This window comes from Musca autumnalis, unplaced genomic scaffold (assembly GCF_047663935.1).
Source record: "Musca autumnalis isolate F117 unplaced genomic scaffold, ASM4766393v1 scaffold_4, whole genome shotgun sequence".
In the NCBI taxonomy this organism is placed as follows: Eukaryota; Metazoa; Arthropoda; class Insecta; order Diptera; family Muscidae; genus Musca; species Musca autumnalis.
The window spans coordinates 159,098,834-159,111,482 of NW_027411977.1; the positions used below are offsets into that span (position 1 = coordinate 159,098,834).

General features: G+C 40.6%; 1 protein-coding gene across 11 annotated transcripts in view; it reads right to left on the bottom strand.

The window, feature by feature from the left end:
* Positions 1-1,038: 1,038 nt before the first annotated feature.
* Positions 1,039-12,649, bottom strand: part of LOC141401404 (uncharacterized) — a 155,743-nt gene continuing 144,132 nt past the window's right edge. For 5 of the 11 annotated variants that reach the window (XM_073981643.1, XM_073981642.1, XM_073981645.1 and 2 more), the window contains 2 exons: positions 4,539-5,462; positions 1,039-2,700 (listed from right to left, as the gene is read on the bottom strand). In XM_073981643.1, coding sequence (XP_073837744.1) covers positions 1,762-2,700; positions 4,539-4,643 — 1,044 coding nt within the window. In that variant the 5' untranslated portion in view covers positions 4,644-5,462 and the 3' untranslated portion in view covers positions 1,039-1,761. The remainder of the gene's footprint in view (positions 2,701-4,538; positions 5,463-12,649) is intronic. The other 6 variants (XM_073981651.1, XM_073981649.1, XM_073981652.1 and 3 more) reach the window with 2 other exon arrangements.

Consider the following 12,649-nt stretch of genomic DNA (forward strand, 5'->3'; position numbering starts at 1 on the left):
GCTGATAAACCCGATCCCAATGGCATTACATCAGCAAGTGTAAATATCAGGTAGCTTTCAAGGCGTATATAAATACAATTGCAATAATCAATCGGAAAATTGATGAACATAGAGCTAGGTCGATGAATTCTTCTCCCACTTCTGGCGTAAGATTTTCTGTTCCTGAAGGTTTGAATATAACTAGATCATCAGCTGAAGTATCCGCTGCATACAATGATGTTTTCCATAGTTTAAACCTTCCACCATGTGATATTGACATTTTCAATGGCGATTTTCTTTCATGGCCTAAGTTTAGGGATCTTTTTTCTGAATTGTTTATTGACAACAAGCGCTTGAGTGACATAGAAAGGCCATGTCACTTATTGAAAAAAACTAGTGGCGAAGCAAAAGATATTGTTTCAAAATTCCCTTTGATGAATAGGAGTTTTATTTTGGCTTGGAATGCTTTGAAAAAGACGTACGACAATGTACGAATTCTGGTAAATAACCAATTAAAGTTATTGTTCGACCTTCCGGTCCTTAATATAGAATCATATTCAGGATTGAAACAATTACAAAGGGGTATAAATAGTTGCATTTCGACGAAAGATTGGGATCCGATTCTTGTTTTCATTTGCATCCAAAGATTACCCACAAACACTGTTCAATTGTGGGAGCAAAATATTCAAAAAAAATCGGTCCTGTCTTCATGGAAAATTTAGATTCCTTTCTTACAGAAAGGATTCAGACACTTACTTGTCTTCGGGATGTCGGGGGAATCGAATCCACGACGAGGCGTGAACATTCTAAAGTAAGTCGGTTTTCCAAACTAAGCCCTTCCAATTCCTCAATCACCTCTTCAGGTAGTGTTTAGCTGACGGGGTGGGGGTGCTTACAATTTTGATTCAACAATTTTGACTTTAATTTCTATAATCTTCTTAGTTTTGTTTATATAAATGTGTTCACTTCAATTTTTCTTGTGTTGGTATTTTTACTCTTTTGGTTATTTAGTTACCCAATTGTTGTTATGTTCCTTTTGTGAAATAAAGATTTGGTTGATTTTGTTTTGTTGTGTTTTATTTCGAATTTCAGTTCACAACTTTTTTATACTATTTTTAGTTATGTTTACAAAATTATGTTCTTTTTGGTTTTTCACAAATCAAGGGTTTTGTTGTTGTCGTTTTTATTTACACGTTAAATTCACAATTCAGTATGTTAAATTTAGATTAGGTTTGTCAAATTATTTCCAAATTCACATTGATTGGTTTTAGTTTAATAATGATTTAAAATATTTGGTTGAATTATAACTTCCACTTGTTTTCTTTTTTTGTTATAATTGATGATGTCTGCTGCTGATCTTTTTATTTGCAAATCTCACGATTGACTAATAACTTCTTGTTTATCCCTATTATGTGGAAGGGTAAACGAAGAAGTTGAGAAAAAATGACAACAACAACATTAATGTCTATTGATGTGCAGCGACATTAATGTGTATGTATGTCTGTATGTTTATTGAGTTAAAGAGCGCAACATGTTGGGAGAAAAGAAACAAGTGGAAGTTAGAAATAGGAGGAATGCAAAAATTTAGTACATAAAGAAATTCAAGTTCAAGGTCGGTTATGCAGATCAGCTGTTCTCCGCTTTACTGCAAACTGACGTAAATCGCAAATTATTAAAATGAATTTAAATGATAATACAAATTTAATATATTTGAAAAATTAAATATATGGTTCAATCGAATATTGAACATGCCGCCCCGTCGTGATGACTCATCATATGTGTTCATTCAATAGCACCCACGAAGACATAGCCAAGGGCGGTTGGTTGTGCAAAGACACCAGTCACATCCGTTTCGACACATCCGTTGCGAAAGACCTGTCTTGAGGCTGCCTTAGATTTGGTTGGTTTTGTAGGCGATGGTTGTCGGTGAGATTTGCTTGACTTTGGTTGTGAAGCTGCCTTTGATGTTGTTGGTCGTATTGGCGATAGTGATGAGGATGAAGATCGGGCTTTAACATTTTGTCGAGGTCTGCTTGATCTTGAAGCTGACTTTGAAGTTTTTGGACGTGTTGGTGATGGCGAAGAAGGTCGAATTTTCGATTGTTGTTGTGGGCTCGACGATGAGGATCGTGCTGGTGTTTGCTGTCGTTGTTGTCTAGTTGACGAGGTTGAACGAACCTTTGGCTGCTGTTGGATTCTATTGGATGATGGGGATCGTCCTCTTGGTGCCTGTTGACGAGGTTGTGGACTGGCGATTGATGGAGATCGTGCTCTCAATGTTTGTTGAGGTTTTGTTGACGACTGAGATCGTGCTCTTGATGGTCGTTGACGGTGTTGAGATTTTTCTAATGACCGAGACCGGTTTGGTGGTGGTTGCTCTCGCTTTGGTACAGATGCGGACCGATTTGGTACTGGTTGCTGACGCTGTTGCGAAGGAGGTGGTAGACGTGTGTTTTTAATTTGAGAAGTGTCGTGCAGCAAGAAATTGTGTCTGCCGCCACAAATGTTGCATCTAGCTTTGGCTGTGCAATTTGGCCGGTTATGAGAACACGCCAAACAATTTAAACAATAAAAGTGTTGGCAGGCTACCTCGTACCGCTCGTCTGGAGTAAGGCTGAGAAATTCTTCGCATATTTTGATCAGATGATCCTCCATACATAAACCACAACCAAGGTCGTGGTCGATAGTAACTTTTGCGAGCTGGGTTTTTTGGTGGCATATCTGCAAAGAGCAAGAGGTAATAAAATTTGGTTTTTATTTTAAGATATATGAAGTGATGGAATGTTAAAGAGTTATTCAGAGAAGAGCGGGATAAGATTGATTATTGGTCGTCGAATAACTCCGTTCGAGGTCCTAAGGTGAACTACTCGGATGTTTTGGTCTGATCCTGGACATAGTTTAATGATTCGGCCTAACTTCCACTCATTTTGAGGTGTTCTGTCGTCCATAATTATTACTAGGTCATTGAGTTGTACATTATTTTGCTGTCTTTTCCATTTATAGCGACGCTGTAGTTATTTTAAATATTCATTCTTCCACCGTTGACATAACATTTGAGAAAGAATTTTTAAACGTTTCCAACGATTGGCGATTGTTATGCTTTCTTCGGATATGTCGGGCTCAGCTGGAGTTAGCAAGGGCGAATCGATGAGGAAATGTCCAGGCGTGAGCGGTGAAAGGTCGTTTGGGTCGTCACTGTTTGGACATAGCGGCCTAGAATTAAGGCAAGACTCGATACGTGTCAGTTCTGTGGAGAATTCCTCAAACGTAAATGTCATATTAGGTACCATTTTCTTTAGGTGCATTTTGAATGACTTTACGTCTGCCTCCCAAAGTCCCCCATATGTGGGGCTCCTGGAGGAATGAATGTCCAATTTAGATTTTGGTAGGAGTACTGATGGGTAAGGTCATTTTTAATCTGGCGCAACAACTATAATCGGTCTTTTTTGAGCAGTTCCGCTGCACCGGTAAAATTGGTCCCATTGTCAGAGAAAATTTTTGCAGGACAGCCACGTCGTCCTATAAACCTCGTAAAGGCAGCTAGGAATGCTTGTGTGCTAAGGTCACTTGTGACTTCCAAATGCACGGCTTTGGTCGAGAAACATGCGAATATACAGACATAGCCCTTTGTGATGAGGCATGCACGTCCTGTATAGTTTCTTATGCTAAAAGGTCCTGCAACGTCAACTCCAGTGTTCAAAAAAGGTGTAGTGAACTGGGTACGCTCTGGAGGCAAAGACGACATTATTTGATTTTGTGTATGTTTTTTATATAGGATGCAGGGTTTACATCGATTTACGACCATTTTTACAAGAGGTTTTAGTCTGAAAATCCAGTACTCAGATCGTAGGATACGTATCATTAACTGGTTTCCTCCATGTAATGTGGGTTTGTGCGTATGTTCTATCAATATACGTGAAAATTGGGAATTATGGGCTAGCAAAATTGGATGTCTTTTATTATGCGTTAACATTGGAGAATTTGAAAGTCGTCCGTTTGCTCTCATGATTCCTTTATCGTCAATGAAAGGATTGAAAGGAAGAAGTGGACTGCTAGGAGGTAGCTTTTTCCTTTCGGCTAATAGACGATATTCTACTGAGAAATAGTGGGACTGAGTAAGTAATATCGCCTCTGATTTGCCAATATTTACTTCCTCTGGCAGAACATCATCAATTAGTTTGTTCGGTTGAGGTCCGATTCGATGGATGATTCGTATAGTTCTGGCGACACATCCGTTGCGAAAGACCTGCTTGAATAGATTCGCCCCCAATTCTATGTTAACTGTTGAGTTGCACTGGGGTGTGGGATCGACAAGACTGTCTTCCGGAAAATCAGTTGTTGGATTCTCTTTGATGGGACCAGCGTAGGGTTTTTAGGCAGGTCATTAGTCACCATTGCGTCTACCTCTTTTATCCATTTCTTGCATGGAAGTCTATGTCCAATGAACAACCTGGCAAAGCGGGCATTTTGATTTCAAGGTTGAGTTTAGACTGCAACCCGATTCGAGAAAATGGGGAATTGAAATTGATACTGGATCTACATATATGCCATACACCTACTTGGTCAGGTATGGCAATACGTATTTGTGCTGTTGGTATGAATACGGACCAAGCAATAGGCACATATGGTCTTGGTTGCATTACAAAATCGCTGTTCTTTAGCATCGGTCTTGAGGCTGCCTTAGATTTGGTTGGTTTTGTAGGCGATGGTTGTCGGTGAGATTTGCTTGACTTTGGTTGTGAAGCTGCCTTTGATGTTGTTGGTCGTATTGGCGATAGTGATGAGGATGAAGATCGGGCTTTAACATTTTGTCGAGGTCTGCTTGATCTTGAAGCTGACTTTGAAGTTTTTGGACGTGGTGGTGATGGCGAAGAAGGTCGAATATTCGATCGTTGTTGTTGGCTCGACGATGAGGATCGTGCTGGTGTTTGCTGTCGTTGTTATCTAGTTGACGAGGTTGAACGAACCTTTGGCTGCTGTTGGATTCTATTGGATGATGGGGATCATCCTCTTGGTGCCTGTTGACGAGGTTGTGGACTGGCGATTGATGGAGATCGTGCTCTCAATGTTTGTTGACGACTGAGATCGTGCTCTTGATGATCGTTGACGGTGTTGAGATTTTTTAAATGACCGAGACCGGTTTGGTGGTGGTTGCTCCTGCTTTGGAGGTACAGATGCGGATCAATTTGGTACTGGTTGCTGACGCTGTTGCGAAGGAGGTGGTAGAAGTGTGTTTTTAATTTGAGAAGTGCAGCAAGAAATTGTGTCTGCCGCCACAAATGTTGCATCTAGCTTTGGCCGGTTATGAGAACACGCCAAACAATTTAAACAATAAAAATGTTGGCAGGCTACCTCGTATTGCTCGTCTGGAGTAAGTCTGAGAAATTCTTCGCATGTTTTGATCGGATGATCCTCCATACATAAACCACAACCAAGGTCGTGGTCGATAGTAACTTTTGCGAGCTGGGTTTTTGGTGGCATATCTGCAAAGAGCAAGAGTTAATAAAATTTGGTTTTTATTTTAAGATATATGAGGTGATGGAATGTCAAAGAATTATACAGAGATGAGCGGGATAAGCTTGATTATTGGTCGTCGAATAACTCCGTTCGAGGTCCTAAGGTCAACTACTCGGATGTTTTGGTCTGATCCTGGACATAGTTTAATAATTCGGCCTAACTTCCACTCATTTTGAGGTGTTCTATCGTCCATTATTATTACTAGGTCATTGAGTTGTACATTATTTTGCTGTCTTTTCCATTTATAGCGACGGTGTAGTTCTTTTAAATATTCATTCTTCCACCGTTGGCATAACATTTGAGAAAGAATTTTTAAACGTTTCCAACGATTGGCGATTGTTATGCTCTCTTCGGATATGTCGGGCTCAGCTGGAGTTAGCAAGGGCGAACCGAGGAGGAAATGTCCAGGCGTGAGCGGTGAAAGGTCGTTTGGGTCGTCACTATTTGGACATAGCGGCCTAGAATTAAGGCAAGACTCGATACGTGTCAGTAATGTAGAGAATTCCTCAAAAGTAAATGTCATATTAGGTACCATTTTCTTTAGGTGCATTTTGAATGACTTTACGCCTGCCCCCCAAAGTCCCCCATATGTGGGGCTCCTGGAGGAATGAATGTCCAATTTAGATTTTGGTAGGAGTACTGATGGGTAAGGTCATTTTTAATCTGGCGGAACAACTCTAATCGGTCTTTTTTGAGCAGTTCCGCTGCACCGGTAAAATTGGTCCCATTGTCAGAGAACATTTTTGCAGGACAGCCACGTCGTCCTATAAACCTCGTAAAGGCAGCTAGGAATGCTTGTGTGCTAAGGTGACTTGTGACTTCCAAATGCACGGCTTTGGTCGAGAAAAATACGAATATGATGAGGCATGCACGTCCTGTATAGTTTCTTATGCTAAAAGGTCCTGCAACGTCAACTCCAGTGTTTAAAAAAGGTCTAGTGAACTGGGTACGCTCTGGAGGCAAAGACGACATTATATGATTTTGTGTATGTCTTTTATATAGGATGCAGGGTTAACATCGATTTACGACCATTTTTACAAGAGGTTTTAGTCTGAAAATCCAGTACTCAGATCGTAGGATACGTATCATTAACTGGTTTCCTCCATGTAGTGTGAGTTTGTGCGTATGTTCTATCAATAAACGTGAAAGTTGGGCATGATGGGGTAGCAAAATTGGATGTATTTCATTATGCGTTAACATTGGAGAATTTGAAAGTCGTCCGTTTGCTCTCATGATTCCTTTATCGTCAATGAAAGGATTGAAAGGAAGAAGTGGACTGCTAGGAGGTAGCTTTTTCCTTTCGGCTAATAGACGATATTCTACTGAGAAATAGTGGGACTGAGTAAGTAATATCGCCTTTGATTTGCCAATATTTACTTCCTCTGGCAGAACATAATCAATGGGTTTGTTCGGTTGAGGTCCGATTCTATGGATGATTCGCATAGTTCTGGCGACATACGCGAAAGAACGATATGCTTTTGACAAGGTCGAAAAGTTTATTAAGGGATCAGACTTTATGAGGTCCTTAATCGAAGGGACTGCTAATGATTTTATTGGTTTTTGTTCCAACAAAGTATCAGTGATTTTTTGAGATTGAGGCCAGTAATTCTCTGGTTTTCGAAGCCATGAAGGTCCATGCCACCATAAATGATTGTTTTGAAGGTCGTCAGAAGAACATCCTCTAGTTGCTATGTCAGCTGGATTGTGTGTTGAGTCCACGTGGCGCCAATTTGATGTTACGACCTTATCTATAATGTCAGACACTCGATTCCCGACGAATGTGTTCCATGCACATGGTAGTTTTCGAAGCCACGCTAGGACGATTGTCGAATCTGTCCAAAAGTACATGTCATGTTGTGGGAGATTAAGATTTGGTATAATTGAAGATGGTAATTTTGCCAGAAGGACAGCTCCGCAAAGTTCCAATCGATGTAGAGAAATTTTCTTTACTGGAGCAACACGGGTTTTTGCAACGAGGAGATGGGTTTGTATGACGTCAGCTTCTTCGAGTCGAATATATAGGGTCGCAGCGTACGCTTTCTCCGAAGAGTCGCAAAATCGGTGAATGTCGATTTTACATGACGGAGTATATTGTATCCAACGTGGGATCCTTTGATGTTGAATGTCTGGGCAATTTCTGAGAAAATTTTCCCAAGCAAGTGATGTTAAAGGTTTAAGTCCATCATCCCATCCGCTCTTGTCGAGCCATATCTACTGCATAATAAGTTTGGCAGCTACGATAATAGGCGCTAGCCATCCACAGGGGTCGAAAAACCGCGCTATTACAGAAAGAACTTCCCTTTTAGTAAAAGACGACTTCTGCGTAATGTCAGGTTGAGGAAAGGAAAATGAATCGCTACTGATATTCCATTTGATGCCCAATGTCTTTGTTGCAACATTTTCAGATAGCTGCAGGCAATCGCCCGACAAAAGCTTTTCAGGTGAGATATCATTGATTATAATCGGATTGTTGGAGGCCCACTTTCTAAGTTCAAATCCCGCTGAGGTCAATGCTTTATTCAATTGATTTCTTGAAGTGATTGCTTCTTCCACAGTATGTCCTCCTGCCAGGATATCATCCACATACATGTTGTTTCTTAATGTCTGAGAAGCCAAAGTCCTTGATGTCTTCAGCTAGCTGAAGCACAGTCTTGATTGCCAGGAAAGGGGCGCAATTAACTCCAAATGTTTATAAAACCTCCATTTTAAAGTCTGGAGTATAAGGTCCTGTTGAAGAATTGGTCCTGGGAATAAAATTCATTCAGGCTCTTTTTGTTATCAGAGGGAGATGAGGCGTTAAAAACCACTCTGAGTTTGGTGGTCACGCGGTCTGGTTTTATTACCGCATGATGTGGGAGGTAATAATTAGGTCCATTATTGATGTCTTCTTTCGAAATTTTCTTCATGTGCCCCAAGTCCAGGTACTCCATGATAGTTTTATCGTATAAATCCTTGACATCTGGTTTTGAACTAAGTATTTTCTCCATGCGAAGGTATTGTGCCATTGCCCAATTGGTAGGAGTACTGATGGGTAAGGTCATTTTTAATCTGGCGGAACAACTCTAATCGGTCTTTTTTGAGCAGTTCCGCTGCACCGGTAAAATTGGTCCCATTGCCAGAGAACATTTTTGCAGGACAGCCACGTCGTCCTATAAACCTCGTAAAGGCAGCTAGGAATGCTTGTGTGCTAAGGTGACTTGTGACTTCCAAATGCACGGCTTTGGTCGAGAAAAATACGAATATGATGAGGCATGCACGTCCTGTATAGTTTCTTATGCTAAAAGGTCCTGCAAAGTCAACTCCAGTGTTCAAAAAAGGTCTAGTGAACTGGGTACGCTCTGGAGGCAAAGACGACATTATATGATTTTGTGTATGTTTTTTATATAGGATGCAGGGTTAACATCGATTTTCTACCATTTTTACAAGAGGTTTTAGTCTGAAAATCCAGTACTCAGATCGTAGGATACGTATCATTAACTGGTTTCCTCCATGTAATGTGAGTTTGTGCGTATGTTCTATCAATAAACGTGAAAGTTGGGCATGATGGGGTAGCAAAATTTGATGTATTTCATTATGCGTTAACATTGGAGAATTTGAAAGTCGTCCGTTTGCTCTCATGATTCCTTTATCGTCAATGAAAGGATTGAAAGGAAGAAGTGGACTGCTAGGAGGTAGCTTTTTCCTTTCGGCTAATAGACGATATTCTACTGAGAAATAGTGGGACTGAGTAAGTAATATCGCCTTTGATTTGCCAATATTTACTTCCTCTGGCAGAACATAATCAATAGGTTTGTTCGGTTGAGGTCCGATTCTATGGATGATTCGCATAGTTCTGGCGACATATGCGAAAGAACGATATGCTTTTGACAAGGTCGAAAAGTTTATTAAGGGATCAGACTTTATGAGGTCCTTAATCGAAGGGACTGCTAATGATTTTATTGGTTTTTGTTCCAACAAAGTATCAGTGATTTTTTGAGATTGAGGCCAGTAATTCTCTGGTTTTCGAAGCCATGAAGGTCCATGCCACCATAAATGATTTTTTTGAAGGTCGTTAGAAGAACATTCTCTAGTTGCTATGTCAGCTGGATTTTGTCTTGAGTCCACGTGGCGCCAATTTGATGTTACGACCTTATCTATAATGTCAGACACTCGATTCCCGACGAATGTGTTCCATGCACATGGTAGTTTTCGAAGCCACGCTAGGACGATTGTCGAATCTGTCCAAAAGTACATGTCATGTTGTGGGAGATTAAGATTTGGTATAATTGAAGATGGTAATTTTGCCAGAAGGACAGCTCCGCAAATTTCCAATCGATGTAGAGAAATTTTCTTTACTAGAGCAACACGGGTTTTTGCAACGAGGAGATGGGTTTGTATGACGTCAGCTTCTTCGAGTCCAATATATAGGGTCGCAGCGTACGCTTTCTCCGAAGAGTCGCAAAATCCGTGAATGTCGATTTTACATGACGGAGTATATTGTATCCAACGTGGGATCCTTTGATGTTGAATGTCTGGGCAATTTCTGAGAAAATTTTCCCAAGCAAGTGATGTTAAAGGTTTAAGTCCATCATCCCATCCGCTCTTGTCGAGCCATATCTACTGCATAATAAGTTTGGCAGCTACGATAATAGGCGCTAGCCATCCACAGGGGTCGAAAAACCGCGCTATTACAGAAAGAACTTCCCTTTTAGTAAAAGACGACTTCTGCGTAATGTCAGGTTGAGGAAAGGAAAATGAATCGCTACTGATATTCCATTTGATGCCCAATGTCTTTGTTGCAACATTTTCAGATAGCTGCAGGCAATCGTCCGACAAAAGCTTTTCAGGTGAGATATCATTGATTATAATCGGATTGTTGGAGGCCCACTTTCTAAGTTCAAATCCCGCTGAGGTCAATGCTTTATTCAATTGATTTCTTGAAGTGATTGTTTCTTCCACAGTATGTCCTCCTGCCAGGATATCACCCACATACATGTTGTTTTTTAATGTCTGAGAAGCCAAAGTCCTTGATGTCTTCAGCTAGCTGAAGCAAAGTCTTGATTGCCAAGAAAGGGGCGCAATTAACTCCAAATGTTTGTAAAACCTCCATTTTAAAGTCTGGAGTATAAGGTCCTGTTGGAGAATTGGTCCTGGGAATAAAATTCATTCAGGCTCTTTTTGTTATCAGAGGGAGATGAGGCTTTAAAAACCACTCTGAGTTTGGGGGTCACGCGGTCTGGTTTTATTACCGCATGATGTGGGAGGTAATAATTAGGTCCATTATTGATGTCTTCTTTCGAAATTTTCTTCATGTGCCCCAAGTCCAGGTACTCCATGATAGTTTTATCGTATAAATCCTTGACATCTGGTTTTGAACTAAGTATTTTCTCCATGCGAAGGTATTGGGCCATTGCTATGTTCCTAGAATGTCCAATATTTTCCTCGGTACTGAAGGGTAGATTTTCAGGTTTTGACAGAAAATGTCTTCTTTGGAGCGCAAAGTCTCACTTGGCGTTTCCTCCACCTCCCAAAATTGTGTCAGCAGATGATCAAGAACAACGGCGTTGAATTGTGAGACATGGCTAGGTGAAGGTGACTGGGTGGACCGCTCTACAGGTCCTCCCACAATCCACCCAAACACAGTTTTTTGAGTCAATAGGGAACCATGTGAACGCATCGGAACCGCAAAGTCGAAGATATTTGAACAAATGTCGAGACCAATGAGGATGTCAACTGGTCTGCTTTTGTGGAAGTATGGATCGGTAAGCGGATGAATTAGGTCATCATAGTTGTCTATATCCAAATGTCGAGGTTGTAAGCTGAATGACAAAGTTTTCAGAACCGGGGCCCAAACGTCAAGTTTGAATTCAGGTTCTAACCGCGAGCGTATGGTGAAAATACGAGCTTGAGTCGAAGTTTCCATCATAGCTGGGTTGAGACCTGAGACATATACTAGGTTACGTTTGGTTGGAAGTCGAAGTCTATTTTTCAGTTTCTCAGAAATGAAGGTCGATTGCGAGCTGGAATCGATGATTGCGCGGGCTTCGAATCTCTGACCATTCGATTCAACTTCCACTAAAGCCGTGAAAAGCAAGATCTCTTCGGATTTCGACTGAGGTCTATTCTCATCGCGAAGAGCAAGTGAAGTGAGATTTTTGGGTTCGATATTAGGTGTGGACTGTAAGGTTGTTGTTAAGGCTTGAGTACTTGTGCTAGGTCGTACGTCAAGCGATGTTTCAAAAGGAGTTTGTGGTTCACTTCCTTTGTTCAAGAGTGTGTGATGCCTAAGGTTGCAATGTCTACAATTGAATTTACTTTTGCACTCGCTAACTCCGTGGTCAGTTAGTAGGCAATTGTAACATGTATTTGTCACTTTGACGACATGAATACTATCATTTATATCAATGGTGGGCAAATTGCGAGAGACTCATGTATTTTTTACACTTTTGTGTATGAGGCCGAGCATTTCTGCCCAACAGTGATTTATATTTTTAATGGGAAATTTGGGTCAGTTTCTTAACAGATGAGGCTTTTGGCAATATTGACATTTCATATTAATTGATTTTGAATGTCTGTTGGAAGCTGGTGTCAAGTTATTCTTCGAATTATGTTCAACCTTCGTTTGAAATGAGTTGATTCTCTTATCCTTTTGAGATCTGTGATTTTCTTTATTAAGTTGAGCTGATTGCGAGGTCGAAGGTTGAATGTTTCCAACAGATTCTAAAGTCTTGAATCGTTGCGTAAGGAACTTATCGAAGTCTTTCCATTTTGGGATTGTTGAACTATCGCTTAATGTATTTTCGTGGTAACTTTTGTGAACATAGATAAATGAGAATTGGATCCCATGTTGCAATATCAATGTCCAAAGTCTTCAATGTTTCCAAACAACCATTTACAGACCTTTGCAATGACTTTAGTGATGAACTCGAATCAACAGTTACCGTAGGTAGACTGAACAAAGTCTTCAACTGCTCATTCACTTGCATGCGCTTATTCTCATACCGGTCGGTTAGATTTTTCCACGCTAGTTCGAAGCCGTCATGTGTGAGTGGAATATGTGCTATAATGTCCCTTGCTTCACCGCCCGTTTTCTGTTTCAAATGATATAACTTTTCAACCTTGCTAATCAACGAATTTTCCACATAGATAGCAGAAAAAAGGTCTCTAAATGTCG